We start from the raw sequence: 24,700 nt of genomic DNA, 5'->3' as shown, positions 1-24,700 counted from the left end.
CTCAATTTGTAATAATTTAAGTATATACATTCATATAAAATGGCAAAATTTTATGTTAAATCCACTTTAAAAAAAGATCTACATTTCTTAATTTCATTCATAGTGATAGCCATGAAAAATGTGCCTGGGTTTAGTGAATGATTGCTTCCACTTAAAAAAATAAAATAAAATAACATGAATTTTTTAACTACAGCCACTAGGTGGCTGGAGAATTAATCAGGGGTTCACATTATAAAATCATAACAATAAAAATGACTCTATATCAAATTTTAGCATTTTATTGTACTATAATTTTTATAGACATTTTTGAAAAATACAATTAATTACAAGGCTGTAGAGAACAGTGCACTATTACAGACTTATATACTGAGGTTTTAATTACATTATTTTAACATAGTCAGTCTTGAATTAAAGTGGGCCGGTTTAAGGCATGAAACTCCAGGGCTGAAAATGAGTCCCACTCCGGCCCTGCTGTCAACATAAAGTGTTAGCGGATATTAAGCAGATAGTCTACTAATACTCTAATGAGAGTTAGTTGACCTGTAGTTGCAAAGTTACTTATAGTTTGAACGTCTAAAGTGGACTGTTGAATTAAAGTGTTAATGAAGATTAAGACGGGGTGCAATTTAACATTTGCTCAAATAACCAAATTATTGTGCTGTCACAAAACACAAAACCAAGTGTGACATCAGAAGCCATGCTAACGTCGTCCTGCAGCCAATTCTTAGGTGTCCTTATGTTAAGAGCTAGTTTTCTGAAATACCTCTCCCAAACCTGGCTGAAACGTATATGTAGGCAGAATATGTTTTAAATCTACATAAAAAAAAAAAAATAGAGATATTTGTTTTCTTTTTCTTAATGATTGTGTTTCTTCTACTCTTGTTGTTACAAAATGGAACAGATTGGTGGAAAATATTTTGTGGAAGAAGGTTTGGAAATTCTTCCTGATAACATAAAGTTCCAAATAAAAGCATAAGGGTTTCTGTCCCTGTCGGAATGTACAGAGGTACTCCAGAGAGTGCACTATTGACACTCCCCAGGATGACTTCTCATGCTGAAACAGATCCTCCCGCAGACTGGCCGGTGGGCTGTTTGTGTCTTGAGAATGCTTGCCTCTGTTTTCCAACCTGGACATTTCCTTTTTCGCATGTTCTGTCTGCAGAATTGGGCTACTTTAACACTGTTGCCACAGGTTGTTTCCAAAGATTCTGAGGTAATGGTGTCCAGCGGTGCCTGCCTTTATTTTGCGAGCTTGAACACCATTGGCAGGCGGATTCTCACCCACAAGATTTCATAAGGCTTCAGTAGATTCGAGGAAGGAGGGGATAACCCCATAGCGCCACCTTTCTGTGACACGGTGGCTCGTTCTCCCCATGTCAGGCCAAAATCTACACAAACTATGCGTGTTTGCTTTGATGTTGCTTTGCATTGTCCTCATGTCAACTCCTCACACGCTATAACTGGATCCACCCATAATCTGTTCGACCACAGAAAAAGACAGTGCCTTACTGAATGTTCTGTATCATTTTATACACAAATATCTTGTCAAATGAAACATGAAAAACCGGTTCTAGTTCCAGTAATGATCCACACAATTATTAAAGGCAAGATTGTGAGAGCTGCTGTTCAGCATCAGTGTATTGAGCTGTTTGCTCTGACTTCAGGTAACGATACCTCTCTGCATTTTCTCTTTATTTTATCAAATCACTCTTAATGCCACTGGCTTTTGATGGATCTAAATTGATATAAATCTCTGTGTACATTATCATTTGAGTTGTTTTTACAAATATGCACAATAAAAAAATAATATATATATATATATATATATATATATATATATATATATATATATATATATATATTTAATAAGTGTGTGTATGTTGTATATGTGTGTGCAGGTGCCGTTCGTCACAATGAGGTTTCTGATCTCACTGTGTGTGTCTCTACTGCTGCTGATTAATGGTGAGTGTTTACGGTGAATCTGACATGTAAAATGACTAAATTATCTAAATTATCTAAAAATAATTATTGGACAAACAACACATACAACCATTCTTTCACTTCATCTAATCTTTAATTCTTCCTCTTTTCATCCTTTGCTTTAAAAATGTAGAAATTAAAGAAATGTAGTATGAATAATTCATATAGTGAAAGAGCCTACTTACTGTCTAGAAAAAAGGTGCAACACTCACCCTTAGAGCGCTAACTTTATTCTAATTTCATATATAAAGTTAGAATGCTGTAAGAGTGAGTTTTGCACCTTTTTTCAGTTCATATGCATTTAGATTTTTTGATTGCACCTCCTCTTCTGTTGGTAGAGCACCTCTTTTTAACATTTGCGGTTTAGAACTTATATACATTTTTGGGTTTCTTTCTGTAGGTAGCCTTGAATGTTTAAATGTGCTTTAATGTGATAATGTAAATGTGATTAAATTCTCTAAAGTTCTGTTCAAACAACAATGTAAATCATTTTCCACCCGTGAAATCAAATTTGCTGTTGGCGGATCACCTGTCAGGACTAATTTGCTATTGCCAAACAATAATGTATCCCTACAGTGAGTGATCCAGCTCACATGGCGATTACTAAAACAGACTTTCACTGCTACTGTCAGAAGTTCATCAGATCAGCAGCGGCAATATGAAGGAAACACATGTCAGTCAGTTATTATAGCAAAATAATTACCTGGACAATTGCATTCAATGTTTGGAAATCCACTTCTGCCTTTTCTTGAGTAATAAGTAAATAAAAGCTTGGTCATTCTTATTTTTCACAAACGCAACCTTATTTTTCATAGTTGCATCTCATAATTGCAACTTCTTTTTTTTTATTCCATATTTATTTTTCACAAATGTGACTTTATACAGTATGCTCATGTTGTAATTGCTTATATCTCAAAGTATAGAAATAGAGGCTATTTATAAAAAATGTTTTAAAAGAGGCGCACAGTTTTAGAAGAGAACCAAAGATGTTTAAAGGAATAATTCACATTTTTTTTGTCAATTTTGATTTCTCATAGCCTAACTTGTGTGCTTTTTCAGGGCGACGCGGAGTAAACTGCGGCGCTAATCAAGTCTCGCAAATGCGCATGTCGTGCAGCCGTGCAGAGAAGCCCAGTGGCCAAGGTCAAGAACTTGTCAAATAATACATTAAATTCTGGTTTGTTTTTCAGTAAACGCTATTGCATACCCCCAGAACACTTGGAATATATGGCACGTGATGCATTGGACCGTTGATACTTTTTCATCTTTTTTAAAAAGCTTGATGCTGGTCACTATTCACTGCCAGTATATGGACGAGCAGGAGCGGGACATGAACATTCTCCTTTTGTGGTCCATAAAACACATACAATATTAGAACAACACAAGAGCTAGTAAATGATGACTTAATTTTCCATTTTAGTGTGAACCATCCCTTTAAAACAGACTCAAATGTCAGGCAGAAAAGAAAAAGACAACAACCAACTCTACGACCTAGGCTTACAGTACTTTTGAGAATGATGAACAGGAGAAATGATCCATGACTGACAGCAGAACAGTAACACCAGACTTCATCTGCTGGTCAGAGAAAGAACAGGAAAAACTCAAAAACCATCCAAAGAGAGAAGATAGATGTGACAGCTATAATCACATTTTTAAGCAAAGACACAATAACTAATAAAAGATTCCCTTATTTTCACTTTATTAATAAGCATTTACTTTTAAGATTTATTCAAAGCCACTTTAGTTTGTTTTAGAGTACAAATACAAATAAATGCTACTATAACAATTCTAATGCAGATATACTGTAAAACCCAGCCAGAATAAGAAAAATACTGAGAAAGAAAATCACTTTTTGCAGTGCAGTGAATGCATATGTATCATCACAGTCTGTTATTGGTTTGTCTTTGTTCTTTTAGGACCTGCAACTTCCAGCTCTGATCCATGCTATGATTATAACACTCTTGATGAATCCTGGAGAGACATACGGCAAAGCCAATCCTCTGGATATGATGACACTCTTGTTGAACGGAGTAGCTGGTATCGGCTGTATTTGAATGGAGAAAGTGCCCAGATGTCTGAGTGGTGTGTGAGTTATGTGAGATGTGGTGGTGAAACTAGCCTGTTTCTCAACGGTTCTCATCCAACAATTGAGGATGGAGTGGTGACCCGTGAAGTCCTGGGAACATATTGGAACAGTGATTGCGGCAGCTACAGATCTACATCCATAGTGAAAGTTAAAGCCTGTCCAGGAGATTATTACGTCTATGAATTTGTCAAGCCCAACATATCAGCTCCAGGGCCTATGTACTGTGCAGGTGAAATTTTAAAGGCTTGTTCACACAAAGAACGATAACTAGACTATAATGAAAACTATATTAGTATGCACTCCAATGTTGTCTGCTGCTTTAAATTCTGAAGCTTATTCAAGCAGCATGGATTCTGATTGGTTGTCAATGTTTTTATCATTCATCAGCTGGAAAAAAATCATTCTGAAAGTGACTCAAACAAAATTGTTCCTCTCTGTGTCGTCATAGTTGTGGTGTGGACTCTGCTATTCTCATAGAATTAGAATGATTATTAAAACTTTATAGTTCCCTTTCGATACTTCACTCGTACTGCGTATGGGGAAAGGTCTCCTTTATCCCCGTTACTGAAGCCTTTTTTCAATAACGCAGTGTAACTGCATCATCATTGGTTCACTCATAGACAAGTTGTTGAACCAATGACGGCTATGGCGACAAAGCGAGCGAATATTCCCTCCAAAATGGGTGGGGTTTAGGGCTATATAAGCAGGCGTTTCGCCATAGGATTTCAGTTCTCTCTCCTTCAGCGATGACTTCACATCGCTCTTCGCTGATCTCCGGCTGAAGCCTTCGCCGCCTTGGAAGAAGCTTGATTGGAAGACGCTCTCACCGCCATCGAAGAAACTCCCGCAGCGGACTGCTAAGCTCGGCGGACCCAGAAGCGCTGGCGCCGTCATCGACGGCTGCCTCGAGCGCCGTCTTGAGCCGCCCACTTCCCACTTCTGGCCGCCTACCAGCGCGTCTCCTGCCGCCATCCGGCGCATCTAACTGAGCATTTTCCCGCGGTTTATTGCCACTAAATTGTCGCTCTAAAAGAGCTTCCTGCGGCCCTCGCTGCTCTAAAAGAGCCCCTCAAACGCCGTTTTCACGGCGGCGGCGTTGTTACAAATGCCGCGCCACACTTGTGGCACATGCAGAGCCCCTCTGCATGAAGACAACGGGCACGGTGAGTGACCTCATGTTCTCACTGCGAGAACATGAGTCTTGCCTCTCTGCGCTCGTGGATCGCCTTCTTCAGTGGGGGCGATCCCACCGCTCGCGGCCTCCCGTCTTCTTCCTCCCGCGAGCCGGCTAGGAAGAGACAGCGGGGCAGAACGGCCCAGCGTCCAGAGTTGGATGAGCTCACGCCGGCCCAGCCCCCACGTGCCTCACTCTCTCCCCCGAGAGAGCAGTCCCCCGTCTTGTTCTCCCGCCCTGAGCTGCGTCCCTCGGCTGATGCAAGCGGCCTCGTCTCCTTCGGCGGTTCTGAGGACGAGCTGCTCGATGATGACTCTATGTCTCTCGCGGCCTCTCCAAGGCTGTCGAGGAGCTTGACTTCCAATGGGCCCCGCCTGAAGAACCAACACACAGCAGACTGGACGAGTGGTTCCTGCTGGGACGTCACCAGGCCCCTCACCAACGCTCTGCACCGTTTTTCCCTGAAGTCCATGATGAGCTGACCATGTCGTGGCGCGCACCCTACTCGGCTCGCTTACGTACTTCTTAACAGTCAGCTCTCACTTCAGTTGATGGCTCCATGGAGAAGGGCTACGACAGCTTACCGCCCCTGGACGAAGCAGTGGCAGCTCACCTCTGTCCCCCCGTGGCCGTGGGAAACCAAGAGGGCCCTTACATCCAAGCCCTGCAGGACCACCTCTGCCTTAGCTGGCAGAGCCTACACCTCTGCGGGCCAAGCTGCCTCTTCACTGCACACCATGGCTATACTCCAGGTGTTCCAAGCCAAGCTCCTCCGCTCCCTGGACAGTCTGGAATCGATGCACATGCCTTTCTTGACCTTCGCAGCGCCACGGATTTGGCCCTGCGCGCCACGAAAGCCACAGCCCAGGCCATCGGATGGTCAATGGCAAGCCTGGTCGTGCTCGAGCGCCATCTTTGGCTCAACTTGGCTGAAATCAAGGATGCAGACAAGACAGTCTTCCTGGATGCCCCTGTCTCCCTGTCCGGTCTCTTTGGGCCAGCCGTAGAGGGCTTTACAGAGCGTTTCACCACGGCTCAGAAGTCGTCCCAGGCCATGCGACACTTCCTGCCTAAGCGCTCCAGCTCTACCTCTGCTTCCAGCTGCCCCAGGACTGTGCCGGTTCAGCAGAGCAAGCCTGCTCCCTCTACCACCCAGGCAGCTTCAGCTCCAAAGGAACAGCGCCGCCGAGTCTGACCCGCCAGGCGCTCCTCCTTCCCGAGGCAACGGCAGGCTCCCCGGCCTAAGATAGAGCTGGACCCGAGGCCTCCCAAGTCTTCCTGATCACAAGGGAGAAAAGAGAAAGGGGTTAAGTCCCGCCGAAGCCGGACCACCCCAAAAGCTTTTTCGTCCACTTTCCCCTTTGCCCCGTTCAGTTCCGGGCACAGGAACCAGTTGTTGTGTTCTGCTTCCAGGGTCCACTGCTGTTGCGCCCACGCAAAACGCTGTTGTTATGGCGAACACAATAAATATTTTACATTCTCAAAGAAAGAGCAATTTTCCTCTCCCACACTCGCCGGTGTGCGGGCCCCCTCTCAGCGGCCCGCCGCCTGGCGCCATTCAACCCCTTGCTTCACGGGCCAAGGCCTAGCAGGCCATCCCCGGAGTGTCAAAGATGCATACTTTCACATCCAGATAGCGCCCCATCACAGGTGATTCTTGAGATTCGCATTCGAGGGTGTGGCTTACCAATACACGGTCCTTCCATTCGGGCTGTCCCTAGCTCCTCGCACTTTTACCAAGTGCATGAACTCTTTCCTCTTTTCCTCTTTCCTCTCTGAGACAGATGGGAATTCTCAACCGAGTTCTCAACCATCTCGACGACTGGCTCATTCTAGCCCAATCTCGAGCCGAGCTAGAACATCACAGATCCATGTTGCTCAGCCACATGGAGTGCCTGGGTCTCTGGGTCAATTTCGTCAAGAGTTCACTGCTCCCCATCCAGCGTATAACGTTCCTGGGTGCAGTTCTCGACTCAGCCCATATGATGGCTGTAGTCTCACCAGTGCACACTCTGGTTATTCAGCAGCTCGCGGCTTTGGTCAGGAACAAAGCCTGTCTCCATCTGAAGTTTTTCCAGAGGATGTTAGGGCTGATGGCTTCCGCCTTCTCGGTTCTGAAGCTCGGCCCTCTTCGGATGCGGCCTCTGCAATACTGGTTGAAGTTTAGGGTCCCTCCTCATGCCTGGCGGCGCGGCCGCCTGCGCCTCAGGGGTCAATCGAGCCTGTTTGACAGCTCTGAAACCCTGGACGAACCCTACGTGGTTCAGTCAAGGAGTACCCCTACAGGCGGTGTCCAGAAGGACGGTGCTCTCGACAGACGCGTCCAACGCGGGTTGGGGCACTCTTTGCGAGGGCAGGCCGCCCTTCAGCTTGTGGTCTCACGAGGAGAGCCATCTGCACATCAACTGCCTCGAGATGCTGGCAGTGATCTGAGCCCTTCAGGCGTTTCAAGCACATCTGACAGGACGCCACGTCTTAGTCCAGTCGGACAGCATGACAGTGGTGTCATACATAAATCACCAGGGCGGTCTTTCGTCCAGCCGCTTATGCGCTCTGGCGAAACATCTGTTGGAATGGGCATTACCGAGGTTTCAGTCGCTCAAGGCGACTCATATACCCGGGAGGATGAATTTGGGAGCAGACATGCTATCTCGGAGCAATGTCCCCTCAGACGAGTGGATGCTCCACCCCCAGGCGGTTCTCAGAATCTGGGAGTTCTTCAGAAAGGCAAAGATAGACCTCTTCGCCTCAAAAGACAACTCTCACTGCCAAATTTATTTTTCGAAGGAGGTAGATGTGCTGGCCCACGTCTGGCCCAGCGCTCTCCTGTACGCTTTTCCCCCGATCGCTCTGATCCCTCAAGTCATCAGGCGAATCAGGGAAGACAAACACAGAGTCCTCCTGGTGGCCCCGCTCTGGAGGAGCCAAGTTTGGTCCTCGGAGCTGTTCAGGCTTTCCACGAAAGCCCCGTGGCCAATTCCCCTGAGAGGGGACCTCCTCTCTCAGGCGAACGGGAAGATCTGGCATCCTCAGCCAGAACTTTGGGCTCTGCACCTCTGGTCCCTCGATGGGAGCCTGCTAACCTCCCAGGGGACGTGCTAAATACCATTTCTCACGCGAGAGCAAGTGTAACATGGGTTCGACGGCTTCGGCCTTCTCACTTGTCCACTGGTTCCCTATCGGTGCCCAAGACAAGTCCAGTCGTTCCCTGCCGTGGCACGGCGCGGTTGAATTCGTTCCCCATACGCAGTACGAGTGAAGTATCGAAAGGGAACGTACTCGGTTACTAACGTAACTGCGATACGGAACGAGTACTGCGATACTTGCCGTGCCACGAGGCTGCGGCTTCAGTGTCGCCGCTTCAGTCGGATGACCTGAAATCCTATGGCGAAACGGCTGCTTATATAGCCCTAAACCCTGCCCATTTCGGCGGGAATATTCACGTGCTTTGTCGCCATAGGCCGCGCAGCTATGCCGCGCCATCATTGGTTCAACAACTTGTCTATGAGTGAACCAATGATGATGCAGTTACACTGCGTTATTGAAAAAGGCTTCAGTAACAGGGATAAAGGAGACCTTTCCCCATACGCAGTACTCGTTACGTATCTCAGGGAACCGAGTTTACGTTAGTAACCAAGTACGTTATTGTCCTTGGTGTGAACAGGTCTTAATTCTTTTACTCTGGGGTTTTTGTGATGATATCATGAGCTTGTTGAATGTTGGTATCAAGAATAATTGTCATACTTTTTAGATCATTTTACATCTGTTATTGTGGATTGTGTAATGAAATTAAGCTTGAGTTATAATCAGTGGTTTGCATTCCATCAGCCATTCTGTTGGCTACTATGTTGTTCTCTCCCACCTACCCATCTCTAACACTTTCCTAACTCTGTTATTCTAACTGTTGATTTTGACAGTAAATTCTGATTTAGTTTTAGTCATACACATGGTCTTCTTTTCAATGAATGATATATGCATTCTTTTTAATAATTTGCCAACAACATTTTTTTTTTTCAAACATACATATTTATTTGTATAAATTAAATATAATTAATAATTAGGGTACATTTACACGACAATGATATGCCTAAAACGGAGAAGTTTTTGCTTTGAGTTTTCCGCGTACAGACTACATCATTGTCAAAATGATCACTATTCATACGAATCCGTGAAAATGACTAAAAATACTGTATTCTCCTGCCAAGCCATTAGATGGTGATGAAACACTATAGGCTGAACATTTAATACTCATGTGCATGACGTAATTGTTTTCACAGATTTGTTGTTTACATGGAGACCGTTTTCAAAAACTTGCTCTTTGAAATCTGTTTCCAAAAGTTTGCGTTTTCAGGCCACCAAAACGCTATTGTAATATGAACGAATGGCCAAAAAGCATTAAAAGTTTTCTGTTTTTAGTTGAAAATGGTGTCGTGTAAACAGCCCCTTTAAGAGCAGTGAGTGATTTTCTCTGTCTTTTGTTGTTTGATTAATATTAAGGGTACAGATGGCAGCAAGTTTATTATGCTGCTGTCACTTTAAGACCGAATGCCAGGATCTTCAATACACTGATGCACATCCGATATAACTGTTTACGTTTTCTTAAGACATAACCGAATGTCTCCAGAATGGACATTTTGACATAATGTTGTGTGTATTTGTCCGTTCAGCCATGAAAATATGTGAAAGAGAGCTCAAATCAGTACTTGGAAGCTGTCTAAGAGGCGACTTTCTGTGTGCGCGGCTGCGCTTCGGGTGTGTGTGCACAGAAAACCGTACCGAATAGAGCTATCTTTTGTGTTCTTTTTCAGATCTATCCATATGTCTGCTCTTCTCTTTCTCCCAAACATTTACATTTTTGAATGTTTTATGAGACATGATGCTTCAGAGCTGACAAGAGGGAAATAAGGCTCAGGTTTTTGTTTTTTTTCACTTTTAGTAAATTGTGTTACCCATTCCTTGCAGGGCTCTGCATATACAGATCCATTCATGGCACATTTTTCTTTTCTATGTTTCTCTCTTTATTTTGGGCTTTACTGCAAATCACTGGTTAGGATATGATTACTCAAAATAATGAAATGACCCATCAGTGTCTCTGTAGTCAGGGCTAAAACTATATTGTCTTTCATATAAATACATATAAAAAAACTTTTTAACAGTATTTTACAAAGATCTCTTTCGTCCATGACAGTTGCTTTCCAAAGCATCAGCAGTGATCCCTGTTACAACTATGAGTCTCTGGATCGTCCCTGGAGAGCCAACAATGAAAGTGGAAATAACATTTGTGATGAATCTTTCTCCTGGAATGGCTGGTATCGGCTTTTCTACTACAGAATGGACATCCGGATGTCAGAGACCTGTGTTAGTTCATTCACCTGTAACACATACATCAATCTGTGGCTCACTGATCCTCACCCTCAAATAGAGGATGGGGTGGTGATCAGGGAGGTCTGTGGTAGTTATCATTTGGGAGACTGCTGTGAATACAATTCAAACCCCATCAGAGTCAAAGCTTGTCCTGGCAATTACTATGTCTATGAACTTGTGAGTCCACCATTTGGATGTGTTGGATATTGTACAGGTACTGTGCCTTTTCCTCCTTATTAACAAAGACTTTAAAACCTTTTAAAAATGATTTCGGTTATGTTTTGAACTTTCTTCTTTTTAGATATCAGCACCATTTCACAACCGGTTTCCACTGTGAGTCCAGATATAATCACTGGATCCAGTATCACCTTGAGTAAGTTGTATACAGTATATATAATTTAATATATAATATTCAAAAATATTATTGATTTGACTGCACTCACTGTATTGGATGAGAACTGACTGAGTATATCACTATATATGAATTAAAATATTAAAAATATCCATAATTTGCTGTTTTTTTTGGTAATGATTCTGCATTACAGATTAAAATGGTACATTGTATGTATCTCATATCATACTACAGAGTCATGTCATGTACAGTACAAATGGCTAAAATTCTCTATGATTATTACTATAGATCAATTTAGGCCTCACAAAGTTCCTTGTTTTGATCTGTCACTAACACAGATTATGACCCGTGCAAAAACTACAGCATACTCGACAACTACTGGAGAAGCATAATCATTTACTGGTATACGAATGGATATGTAAATAGACATGATGACACTCTTGTAGAATGGGATGGCTGGTATCGACTCTTCATTAATGGATCAAGTGCTCAGATGCCTGAATGGTGTGTGTCTTACATGTCATGTGGAGGTTATAGTTCTCTGTGGATTGGTGACTCTCATCCTCGACTAGAAGATGGAGTTGTTACTCGTGAAATTTACGGCTCCCGTAATGATCAGTGCAGTCGCTACAGATCTGATCCAATCCAAGTTAAAGCTTGTCCTGGAAATTATTATGTCTACAAGTTTACCAGGCCAACTCTATCAATCCCAGCTCCTGTATATTGTGCAGGTACATACATTCATCTTTATATTTGACATGATTATCATGAATTGTACTGTAGATTTTCACATGATTAGCTGTGCAGACCTTTTAAAGTTTTCCTTCTACTTGGATGCACTTAATCTTCACTATATAATGCTCTCTTTCTATTTTTTCATCAACAGTACCTGTCTCCATCCCAAGTGTCGACCCCTGCTACAACTATACCAGTCTGGATGAGCCTTGGAGAGCCACTGACCATTATAACTTGGGCATGTGTGATTCTAATGTGGAGTGGAATGGCTGGTACAGGCTGTTCTACAATGGTCAAAATGCTCAGATGCCAGAATCATGTGTTAATCAGTACACATGTGGCACTAGTGACCCACTGTGGCTCAACGGATCTCACCCACAGCTGAAAGATGGAGTGGTCACTCGTCAGGTCTGTGTCTCCTCATGGAATGGCTGCTGTACTTATGCTTCCCACGCTATAAGAGTCAAAGCCTGTCCAGGAAATTACTATGTTTATGAGTTTGTCAAACCAATATTTTGCGGAGCTTACTGTGTAGGTAAGAAAGCATTTACTCATATGCTTTTCAGTAATTTATTTTGAAATTTTTTTGATGTTGATATAAACTTTTCCTAATACCAGAAGCCTCAAGTCAGTCCATCCCATCAGCGTCTACAACAACAGAGACAATCCCATCCATACAATCCATTACTCCACCAATCATAACCACTGGTAAAGTATTGTCTTGACTCCCATTACACAAGGGTGTAAAAAAAATCATAGCAAACCTTACTTAATAGCAGGTATGTACACAGATAAAAGGTAAAATAGTACTTCCGCTGCTGATTTGGCTCAAAGAAAGCACCACATTTACTTAAAGTGCCCCTTTTGTGTTATTTTAAAGGTTTTTAATTTAGTTGTGGTGTCTCTTACAATAGGTTTTCATGCATCCAAGGAAAAAAAAAACACTTTAATTTTCTCATAATTTATATTTCACATCACCTGGTTTCTCAAAGAGTCTGAAAATGGTTTATTTAATGATTCAGTCTCTCTAATCTCCTCCTTTCCGCAAGCCTGCTCTGCTGTGAGTGGTTAGACAGTCCAGTCTGTTGTGATTGGTCTACCACTTGTAGTGCGTCAGAAACGAAATGCCATTTACCATATCTGATTTTCAGCTCTGGATCTTCCTCAGCACTTGATGTCAGTAATACGAAAAGAAACAATGACGTTCCCCGTTACTGAAGCCTTTTTCAATAGCGCAGTGTAACTGCTTCGTCATTGGTTCATTCATAGACAAGTTGTTGAACCAATGACAGCGCGGCATAGCTGCGCGGCCTATGGCGACAAAGCCTGCGAATATTCCCGCCGAAATGGGCGGGGTAGCTATATAAGCAGGCGCTTCGCCATAGGATTTCAGTTCTCTCTCCTTCAGCGACGACTTCATATCGCTCTTCGCTGATTTCCGGCTGAAGCCTTTGCCGCCTGGAAGAAGCTCGCCTGGGAGAAGTTCTCACCACTGTCGAAGAGGATCCCGCTGCGGACTGAGCTGAGACCGCTGAACGAAGACAGCGCCGGCGCCCTCGCACACTGCTGCCTCGGCGCGGCGCTCTCGAGCCGTCCGCTTCCCACTTCCGGCCACCTCTCAGCGCGTCTCCTGCCGCCATCCGGCGCCGTTTAAAGAGCATTTCCCGCGGCTTAACACCGCTTCCTAAAAGAGCTTTCCCAGTGGCTCTCGCCGCTCTAAAAGAGCTACAATCGCCGTTTTCACAGCGGCGGCGTTGCCTCAATGCCGCACCACAGCTGTGGCACATGCAAAGCCCCTCGCTCCATGGATCTTCGCTCTCTTGCAGCTGTTCACCGCTCCGCCCTCGTGCCGCCTTCAGCATCTGAGAGCATTCAGCTCATCCCCTGCCGTCTTCTGTCAGGTGAGAACAGAGCTTATTTTTCTACTTTCTCGCTGCCATTTGCTTCAAACGCCGTCTCTCCGAACGCGTCATTTGCCAGGTCCTCCCCGCAAACCGCGTTCGTTGAGGATACGTGCTCTCACTTGGGAGCATGAGAGCGAGCTCACTCTTAGCTGAATTTGACATGATGACGAGACTCATGATACATTTTCTATCTGAGTGAGTGTATTTCTCCTTATCTCAATGCGCGTCGCTCGCCGGTCCCTCACCCGCGAGCCGTGTTAGTTCAGAAATATGACATGCCTTTCTTCCCTAGCTTGGGTGAGAAACATGTTATATGCTTAATTTAATGGAGCATATTTCTGCTGTTTGCACTGAGTCTTTACGCGTTGCTCGCCGGTTCTGCCCGCGAGTCGCGTTTATTGAGAAATATAACATCACTCTCCCCTCTCTTGGGTGACACCCATGTTATATACTTCAGTTTATATAGCAGATTTTTGCAGAAGTTATCTGAATCTTCAGCTGAATTTGACATGATGCTCTCCCCTGACTTAGGCGAGACTCATGATACATTTTCTATTTGTGTGAGTGTATTTTTCCTTATCTCAATGCGCGTGCTCGCCAGTTCCGCCCCGCAAGCCGCGTCGATTGAGAAAAGCGTGACGTTCTCCCCCGACTCGGGGGAAACAGTTTTTATACTCTATTAATGGAGCTGATTCTGTTGTTTGCGCTGAGTTTCTCATGCGTTGCTTGCCAGTGTTATTTCAAATAAAAGAGTTTATTATTTCCGATCCCGTCTCCAACACACTGCGGACTGAGCTGTATTTCATAAGACCGCTGAACGAAGACAGCGCCGTAAACAAAACATTTGCGTTCAATCTTTTCAAATTTTCCCCTCGCACAGTGCTTTCCTGCACCTGCCTCTGAGTGCTTTCAATAACACCAGGCAGGCGCTCAGCTCGAGCCTGTATGAGTCCGCTTCCCACTTCCGGCCACCTCTCAGCGCGTCTCCTGCCGCCATCTGACGCCAAAGCGCCGTTTATTCTCTTAAGAGCATTTCCCGCGGCTTAGCGACACCGCTTCCTAAAAGAGCTTTCCCAGTGGCTCTCGCCGCTCTAAAAGAGCTAGTCTCAATCGCCGTTTTCACAGCGGCGGCGTTGCCTCAATGCCGCACCACAGCTGTGGCACATGCAAAGCCCCTCGCTCCATGGATCTTCGCTCTCTTGCAGCTGTTCACCGCTCCGCCCTCGTGCCGCCTTCAGCATCTGAGAGCATTCAGCTCATCCCCTGCCGTCTTCTGTCAGGTGAGAACAGAGCTTATTTTTCTACTTTCTCGCTGCCATTTGCTTCAAACGCCGTCTCTCCGAACGCGTCATTTGCCAGGTCCTCCCCCGCAAACCGCGTTCGTTGAGGATACGTGCTCTCACTTGGGAGCATGAGAGCGAGCTCACTCTTAGCTGAATTTGACATGATGACGAGACTCATGATACATTTTCTATCTGAGTGAGTGTATTTCTCCTTATCTCAATGCGCGTCGCTCGCCGGTCCCTCACCCGCGAGCCGTGTTAGTTCAGAAATATGACATGCCTTTCTTCCCTAGCTTGGGTGAGAAACATGTTATATGCTTAATTTAATGGAGCATATTTCTGCTGTTTGCACTGAGTCTTTACGCGTTGCTCGCCGGTTCTGCCCGCGAGTCGCGTTTATTGAGAAATATAACATCACTCTCCCCTCTCTTGGGTGACACCCATGTTATATACATTCAGTTTATATAGCAGATTTTTGCAGAAGTTATCTGAATCTCTCAGCTGAATTTGACATGATGCTCTCCCCTGACTTAGGCGAGACTCATGATACATTTTCTATTTGTGTGAGTGTATTTTTCCTTATCTCAATGCGCGTCGCTCGCCAGTTCCGCCCCGCAAGCCGCGTCGATTGAGAAATATGACGTGACGTTCTCCCCCGACTCGGGCGAGAAACATGTTTTTATACTCTATTAATGGAGCTGATTCTGTTGTTTGCGCTGAGTTTCTCTATGCGTTGCTTGCCAGTTCCGCCCCGCAAGCAGCATTCATTGAGAAATATAACATGTCGCTCTCCCCCTGTCTCGGGTGAGACATATGTTATATATATATTTCAGTTGATACAGTGTATTGCTGCCGAGTTTGCTGAATTTCTCGGCGCGTTGCTTGCCGGTTCTGCCCGGCAAACCGCGTTCTTTGAGAAATATAACAACACTCTCAGGTGAGACCTATGTTATATATATATTCAGTATATCAGTCAATGTAGCATATTTATTCCAGTCTCTCTGCGTGTCGTTTGCCGGCCCTGCCCCTGCAAGCCACGTTCATGAGGATGTATGCGCTCACTGAAAGCGAGCTCAATGCTCACTCATGCTTGGTGGAACTAACATGCTCATTATGCTGGACCTCTGTTCATGTGACTTGCTGGCTCTGCCCTGCAAGCCATGTTCATTGAGGAAGAGCAGTCTCACTTCTGACACCGCTCGGCTGAATATATCTTGATGCTCTCCTCTGACTCAGGTGGGACTCATGATGTATATTTTTTCAAAAAGCATATATCTGTTTGCTGAGTTTCTCAGTATGTCATTTGCCGATTTCACCCCGCAAGCCACGTTCATGAGGATGCGTGAGCATTTCTAAAAACTAGCCGGTGTGCGGGCCCCCTCCCAGCGGCCCGCCACCCGGCGCCATTCAACCCCTTGTCACACGGCCATCCCCGGAGTATCAAGTGGGTTCAAGGGATAATATCTCAAGGCTACTCGCTCCAGTTTGCTCGCAGACCCCTGCGTTTTGGCGGGGTGCTTCCCACTTCAGTAAACACGGACGACACTCACGTCCTCCAAGCCGAAGTGATGTCTCTGTTAGAGAAGGGGCCTATAGAAATAGTCTCCCCCTCAGAGAGCGATTACAGCCATTACTTCCTCATTGCCTAGAGTGAAGGCGGTCTCAGACTCATCTTAGACCTCAGACTCCTGAACCTTTCCCTCATGAGACGGAAGTTCAAGATGTTAACGCTGAAGCAGATCCTCGCACAGGTTTGCCCCGGGGACTGATTCTGCTTGCTGGACCTGAAAGATGAATACTTTCACATCCAGATAGCCACCCATCACAGGCGATTCTTGAGATTCACATTCGAGGGTGTGGTTTACCAATATACAGTCCTTCCATTCGGGCTGTCCCTAGCTCCTCGCACTTTTACCAAACGCATGAACGCGGCGCTTTCCCCACAGTTGGGAATCCGGTTTCTCAATTATCTCGGCTGATGGCTTCCACCTTCCCGGCTCTGCAGCTCGGCCTTCTTCGGATGCGGCCTCTGCAATACTGGTTGAAGTTCCGGGTCCCTCCTCACGCCTGACGGCGTGGCTGCCTGTGTCTCGGGGTCAATCAGGCCTGTTTGACAGCTCTGAAACCCTGGATGAACCCTGTATGGTTCAGTCAAGGTGTACCCCTACAGGCGGTGTCCAGAAGGATGGTGCTCTCAACAGATGCATCCAACACAGGTTGGGGTGCTCTTTGCAAGGGCAGACCGGCCTTCGGCTCGTGGTCTCACGAAGAAAGCCATCTGCACATCAACTGCCTCGATGTTGGCAGTGATTCGAGCCCTTCACGCATTTTAGGCACACCTGACGGGACGCCACGTCTTACGTCCAGTTGGACAGCATGACAGTGGTGTCATACATAAATCACCAGGGCGGTCTTTCGTCCAGCTGCTTATGCACTCTGGCGAAGCGTCTTCTGGAATGGGCATTACCGAGGTTTCAGTCACTCAGAGTGACTCACATACCCGGGAGAAAGAACTTGGGAGCAGATATGCTATCTCGGAGCAATGTCCCCTCAGACGAGTGGATGCTCTACCCCCAGATGGTTCTCACGATCTGGGAGTTCTTCGGGAAGGCAGAGGTAGACCTCTTCGCCTCAGAAGACAACTCTCACTGCCCAATTTATTTCTCGAAGGAGGACGATGCACTGGCTCACGTCTGGCCCAGCACCCTCCTTTACGCTTTTCCCCAGATTGCTCTGATCTCGCAGATCATCAGACGAATCAGGGAAGACAAGCACAGAGTCCTCCTGGTGGCCCTGCTCTAGAGGAGCCAAGTTTGGTCCTCAGAGCTGTTCAGGCTTTCCACGAAAGCTCCGTGGCCGATCCCCCTGAGACGGGACCTCCTCTCTCAGGCGAACAGGACGATTTGGCATCCCCAGCCAGAACTCTAGGCTCTGCACCTCTGGTCCCTCAATGGGAGCCTGCTAACCTCCCCGGGGACAAGCTGAATACCATCTCTCAGGCGAGAGCTCCGTCCATGAGACGCCTCTACGCCCAGAAATGGTCGGTCTTTGTTGGCTGGTGTTCTGCACGCAACATAGACCCAGTGGAGTGTGATGTATCTCCGATACTGTCTTTCCTCCAGGAGCATTTAGAACTGGGTCGCACCCCTTCAACGCTCAAAGTTTACGATGCAGCCATTGCAGCGTTTCACGCTCCTATCGCTGGCCAGTCAGTGGGACGAAACAACCTTGTGGTGCATTTCTTTAGAGGTTCTAGGCGATTGAATCCACCTCGTCCTCTCACCGTTCCCACCTGGGACCTCTCTTTGGTCCTCAGAGCTCTCAAAGGGCCTCCCTTTGAGCCACTGTGTTCAGCTGACCTCAGGCCCCTGACGCTCAAAACCGCTCTGCTACTTGCACTAGCATCGGTTAAGCATGTTGGTGACTTGCAGGCCCTCTCCGTGAGCCCTGCATGCCTTGAGTTCGGGCCCAACGACTCCAAGGTCGTTTTGAAACCTAGGCATGGCTACGTCCCTAAGGTGCTCTCGACTCCATTCAGAGCACAGGTCATTTCCCTCTCAGCGCTTCCTCCCTCGTCGGACGAGCGAGAGCTGGAATTGTTCTGCCCCCTCAGGGCATTAAGGACCTACGTTGAGCGATCACAGCCTTTCCGGCAATCCGATCAGCTCTTTATCTGCTTTGGTGGCCGCACCAAAGGGTCTTCGGTCTCAAAGCAACGTCTTGCGCGTTGGATAGTCGACGCTATTACTCTTTGTTACTCCTCTATGGGCCTCAACTGCCCCATAGGAGTTAGAGTCCACTCCACTAGAGGAATGGCTTCCTCTTGGGCCTGGTCTAGTGGAGTTTCGATTAAAGACATCTGTGAGGCGGCCGGCTGGTCCTCGCCGTCCACTTTTGTCAGATTTTATCATTTGGACATCCCGACCTTACAAGCTCTGGTCCTCTTGGTATGATCCAGCGGCCTCTATCGAGCTCCGCTTCATGCCACTCTGGGAGTTAACTCCCCTTTTGGCAGTGTAATGAGGGTTCGACGGCTCCGGCCTTCTCACTTATCCTCTGGTTCCCTCGCAGTGTCCAAGACAAGTCCAGTCGTTCCCTGCCGTGGCACGGCGCGGTTGAATTCATTCCCCATACGCAGTACGAGTGAAGTATCGAAAGGGAACGTACTCGGTTACTAACGTAACCTCGTTTCCCTGAGATACGGAACGAGTACTGCGTTACATGCCGTGCCACGAGGCTGCGGCTTCGGTAACGGGGAAAAACCTTTCCCCATACGCAGTACTCGTTCCATATCTCAGGGAACCGAGGTTACGTTATTCCATATCAATTCCAGTGTGAGTCCTTTTTGAAATGAATCAAAGTGGATGTGCAGCGCTGAAAATGGGACATGAACAACACAAACCAAACTCTTCCAGTCTCAGCTACAGTGTTTAAAGTCCCTGTAAAGTCATTTTAAAGTATGTGTTCTGAGTTTGTCACACCGCAGAAAAATGTGTTATTAACCACTCAGCCAAATTTGAATGATTAAAAAAATCTGCAAGTAAATGAAATAAGTTCTCGAAAAATCTCGAAAAAATAGGCAGCGCTCTCTGCTCTCAAACCCTGGGGGTATGTCCGCTGTCGGCGCTGAAACCACGCCCACTCGCAAGAGTTGCCGTCTCAACTGACTTGAGTCTAATGAGTCAAATACTGATGCATATAAAAATAATCATTTAGAGGGTTGCAAATTTTAGTAGAGTTACTGTGGACTACCTACTAATTATAACATAAGCAAACTCGCCAACTTACACTCATTGGTGGGCACGTACTGCCGACTGTTGTCGAGTCGACAAATTTCGGCGCCGCGAGACGGGAGGATGAAGGCCGGGAATATTGTATATTGTAACCAGTGTTGGGGAGTAGTTAACTACATGTAGCGGCGCTACTAGTTTAACTACATTTTTCAGTAGCTTGTATGTAGTTCAGCTACTTTTAAAACAGAGTAGCTTTTCCAGTAGTTAACTACATTTTCCAGCAAGTAGCGTTGTAGCGCGACCAAAAGTTACAAGCTACATTCCGTTTTGTGTTGCGTTCTGACGAGCTCATTCATGAAGCAGCACAGCGTCTTCAGATCACGAACTAAAATCGTGCATTACTGCCATCTATTGTTATATAACGCATCTTGCGGCTTTATAAGTTCGTCAGCAGTTCATCGAGAAGAGATCGCCTGATGATTATGTAAAGGACAGGAGTGGGTTCACACTGCACGAATCGATTAGTAAAGGTTATAAACATGATTAAAACGCTGTCTGTGACGGAGACTTCAAGCACATACAGGTGAATAATAGCCTTTTTAAATGGATTATTCTGCTTTATTGCAGTCTATATCAAATGTATGCAAACTATTTTATTACAGTGGTGACCCGCCATAGTATAATCTGTCCCGCCAGTTTTATAATGAACATAAGATCACTAACGCAGTGTTTTGAGTCATTGCATTGGCAAAGCATCCGTCAACTGAATAGAAAACAACAACATAGCTTAGTGCGCTGATCTAATAAAATCGGATGCTCGGGTATAAGAATGTTTACGCGAGATGCGCATGATTCGCGTAGAGACATTTAAGATGTTATTTAATTTTACAAATAATTGGAATAGAATTTCAAAAATATTGATACAAAATTCTAATATTTTTCCAGTCTGCATTTATGCGTATTTTTATTATTGCACATTTTTGTCCCGTGTTATGGTTATGGTACCAATTTTGAGCGTGAATCCTGCATTTCTGTGTAGGCTATTAATCACTTCTGAAACTGCAGAGTGCAATTGGTCGTCGTTCCTCTCGCATGAAAAACAAAATTTATAATACATTCAGAATTTTAATATATATAAAGCGTGCAAAGAGAGTCAGTGTGAGATATAGGAGTATTGACATTTGAGTAGCCTATATACATTTGAGTATTGTATTTTTTTATATAGTTTACAAAATAAAACACTATGCTTTGAAATCATAATTGTAGTGCATTGCTTTGTTTAAACCCCAAACATCTTACTTAAACATTCTTCATTAACAGTTATCCAGTTATTTGTAATATGCTATGTCATTTAAAAAAAAAGTAGTTTCAATGTAGCTAGCTACTTTTTGATAGTAACTTGTAGTGTAGCTAACTACTTTTTCAAAAGGGTAGCTTGACTGTAGTTTAACTACTTTAATTCATGAGTAGCTTGTAAGCTTGTCAAACTACAGTTTCAGAGTAGCTTCCCCAACACTGATTATAACAACCCATGTAATATGCATTTGCGTGACGTAGGCATTAGTAGCTAAATGTGCAAAGGGCTGTATAACTGTAATGACACTCGAGATTGAGCGAGTGAACCGCTGTAGAGTAAGAGACGGCGCCTCGCTCGGTGCGTCATCGACAGTTATATAGTGTTAGGGGAGGGGCTATGCTCGGAGCGTCCAAGTGTGTCATCAGACCCCCGTTTTAGCTCCGCCCAAAAAATCCTGAGCAGAGACTTGGTGAAAAACTGTTTAACTTCACAATTAAGCATTACACAGTCTTTGTAATGTGTTTCAGCAATACATTTGTAACATTTATAAAGTGTTTAGAAAGAATTCTCAGAATTGATTTTACAGGGACTTTAAGGTCAGGGTAAAGTAGACATTCACAGGCTGCCAGTGAAGACCACAGGTTGGCATTATGCAAATTTGTTACATTGTTTTGTAGGTATGTAACAGGAAGTGTGACTGGAATTGCTGACAACTTGTTTTGACAGTTCAGAATTGATTCTTTCTTTTAGGAGACAACTTTATTTGTTGTACACTTTGATCTTTAAAACTTTGCAGACCTTTTACATTCACATAAAGCTATATTATACACTGCATGAAAGATAATATTTGAAAAAGTATAATAGGGGCATTTTAAAACAAAAATAACAGGGAGCTTAAGTAAAGAGAGCTCTAGAGATTACAATTTCATATGACAACTACTACAACTGTACAAATAAGTATGTAACATCATTCATCAATGTATTTTTCTAAAGATACCATAACAACAGCTCCCCCTGTTGACCCCTGCTACAACTACTATGTCCTGGATGATCCATGGAGAGCCACCAACAATCAACATTCCTCTCAGTTAATGTGTGACACTGGGGTCAGCTGGAACGGCTGGTATCGTCTCTTCATTCAGGGTCAGAGCGTTCAGATGCCAGACACATGTGTTGATCAGTATAGTTGTGGCACTCATGTTCCACTGTGGCTGAACGGAGGACATCCAACAGTCGAGGATGGAGTGGTCACTCGAGATGTCTGCGGTCACTGGAGCAATAACTGCTGCCTTTTCCAATCCAATCCCATTAAAGTCAAAGCCTGTCCAGGAAATTATTATGTCTATGAGTTTGTGAGCCCAACTGGTTGCAAAATGGCATACTGTGCAGGTAAATATAATCACATATGCCCTTTGTGTATGTGTGTAAAAAATGTTTTTTTTTTTTTTTTTTGTTATATTACTTTTTTTTCCAGATGCAAGAAAAAAATTAGAACACTAGAAAAAAAAAAAATGTTATCTTGAGAGACCAAGAGCAATAATCAGTCATGAAGTCTAAGAATATTTATCTATGGCTTTGATAATGTACAGTAACAGTGTAACAGCCAACAATATTCAGTGTACAATATCAAGTTAATTAGATTTGGTAAACAAGACAGAATATTTCATCTATCTGTGCTTCTCTTAGCTATGAGAGATCCTTGTTCTGAGCTCCACTGCTCTGAGAATGAAAGATGTGGGATGAAAAACGGTGTTTACGGCTGTTTATGTAAAATACCACAACCACATTCTGACTCTTTTGGTTGGTATAATTCCACAATTGTACTTTTTTTTTTTTTTGGTTCATTTTGTTTTTCAGTCATTAATTATCTTTTTTCTCTCTCTCTCTCTCTCTCTCTCTCTCTCAGAAACCTGTGAAAGCAGCTCTGGCTCCATGTCTGTGTCTCGCTGTCAGCTCTTTGAGGCTGGTTTTCCAGCTGATGTCTTACACCTCAATGATCCCAGCTGCAAAGGAACGGTCCGGAATGGCAGAGTGGAATTCCATTATGATAATGATGAACACATCTGTGGTACAAATCTTATGGTAGGTTTAACTATGTATATCTATTCAGATACATCATCCACAGATTTGTAGAACCTGGTAGAACCAGCAGAAATTGATTTGACCAATTTGACCACTTGGGGAGACTTTGAGAAGTCTGTATGGAGGTCTGTAAGGGCACTGAAGAATCAGTCTGTAACAACCAAAGGAAGGACCCAAACAGACCTCACTAAAGACTTCTCAAAGTCTCAGAGAGATTCAGCAGGGAAGGAAACACAACACTATGCCACAAAAGAGACTTGAACTTTTGCCCGCATTCTTCACCATTATTGTCACCCTCTGTTATTTCACTTAAACTATGACATTTATATATATATTTTAATACCATGAATTCAATTTAGGCTAAATTACAAAATGTTATATGTGTTGTCCACAGGCTAACGGCACCCACTTCATCTATGATAACTTTATTCTGGGGACACCGAGGTCAGAGAAAATCCTGAAGCTTTCTTTCAGCTGTGTTTATCCTCAAACACAAATGCTTTCCATGAATGTGGAAATCAACCCACTGGAGAGGTGAGAGTCAAATACAAATTCTGACTTCAGGCAAAGTTTGGAGCATGAAATTGTCCAAAATGTCTTGGTATGCTGAAGCATTAAGAGTTCCTTTCACTGGAACTAAGGGTTCAAGCCCAACCCCTGAAAAACAACCCCACACCATAATCTCCCTCCACCAAATTTTACACTTGGCACAATGCAGTCAGGCAAGTACCATTCTCCTGGCAACCGCCAAACCCAGACTCGTCCATCAGATTGCCAGACAGAGAAGCATGATTTGTCACTCCAGAGAACACGTCTCCACTGCTCTAGAGTCCAGTGGCGGCGTGCTTTATACCACTGCATCCGACGCTTTGCATTGCACTTGGTGATGTAAGGCTTGGATGCAGCTGCTCGCCCATGGAAACCCATTCCATGAAGCTCTCTATGCACTGTGCTTGAGCTAATATGAAAGCCACATGAAATTTGGAGGTCTGTAGCTATTGACTCTGCAGAAAGTTGGGGATTTCTGTACACTGTGAGCTCAAGCATGCGCTGACTCCGCTCTGTGATAGATGAGCTGCTGTTGTTCCCAATTGCTTCCACTTTGTTATGATAATGCTAACAGTTGACGGTGGAATATTTAGTAGTGAGGAAATTTCACGAATGGACAGGTGGCAACCTATGCCAAGCTTGAATTCACTGAGCTCCTGAGAGCGACCCATTCTTTCACAAATGTTTGTAGAAGCAGTCTGTATGCCTAGATGCTTGATTTTATACATCTGTGGCCATGGAAGTGATTGTAACACTTGAATTCAACGATTTGGAGGGGTGTCCCAATACTTTTGGCAATACAGTGTATATGGTATTCTGTATTCTCTTAAAACAGAATTTTTCAAAATTTTCCCTTTTTCATCAGCATTGTGCACAAGACTCTTCCCGCTGGTGAAGGCAGATATCGTGTCCGGATGATTCCATATCAGGATGATGAGTTTACCCGGCCCTTCACTGGTGCAGTGGATGCAGAGCTCGACCAGGAGATGCATGTGGAAGTTCGTGTTGAGGGGGTCGACAGCCGCCAGTTTGCCCTGGTGATGGACACGTGTTGGGCTACACCTGTGAATGATCCTGATTACCGCCTCCGCTGGGATCTCATCGTTTCAGAGTAAAGCAGTGCTTTTTTAGGATTGCCTGAGGAACTTATCTCTCAGTGTT

At 44.7% G+C, this 24,700-nt stretch overlaps 1 protein-coding gene across 5 annotated transcripts; it reads left to right on the top strand.

Moving 5' to 3' along the window:
• Positions 1-1,475: 1,475 nt before the first annotated feature.
• LOC125261890 (uromodulin-like) lies at positions 1,476-24,667 on the top strand. 5 transcript variants are annotated; one of them, XM_048180457.1, is made up of 14 exons: positions 1,476-1,664; positions 1,899-1,962; positions 3,040-3,123; positions 3,897-4,295; positions 10,429-10,818; positions 10,906-10,977; positions 11,295-11,687; positions 11,843-12,226; positions 12,310-12,399; positions 21,902-22,297; positions 22,595-22,708; positions 22,815-22,990; positions 23,385-23,524; positions 24,405-24,667. In XM_048180457.1, exons 2-14 carry the CDS (start codon positions 1,914-1,916, stop codon positions 24,652-24,654), a joined length of 2,937 nt encoding a protein of 978 aa, XP_048036414.1. In that variant the 5' UTR covers positions 1,476-1,664; positions 1,899-1,913; the 3' UTR covers positions 24,655-24,667. The 5 variants fall into 5 exon arrangements, with proteins under 5 accessions (XP_048036414.1, XP_048036415.1, XP_048036416.1 ...); XM_048180458.1 differs by lacking the exon at positions 3,040-3,123; XM_048180459.1 differs by lacking the exon at positions 22,595-22,708.
• Positions 24,668-24,700: the final 33 nt, after the last annotated feature.

This window comes from Megalobrama amblycephala, unplaced genomic scaffold, assembly GCF_018812025.1.
Source record: "Megalobrama amblycephala isolate DHTTF-2021 unplaced genomic scaffold, ASM1881202v1 scaffold520, whole genome shotgun sequence".
Taxonomy (NCBI): domain Eukaryota; kingdom Metazoa; phylum Chordata; class Actinopteri; order Cypriniformes; family Xenocyprididae; genus Megalobrama; species Megalobrama amblycephala.
Note: the sequence above shows the minus strand (reverse complement) of the source record. Positions and strands in the feature narration are given on the sequence as shown.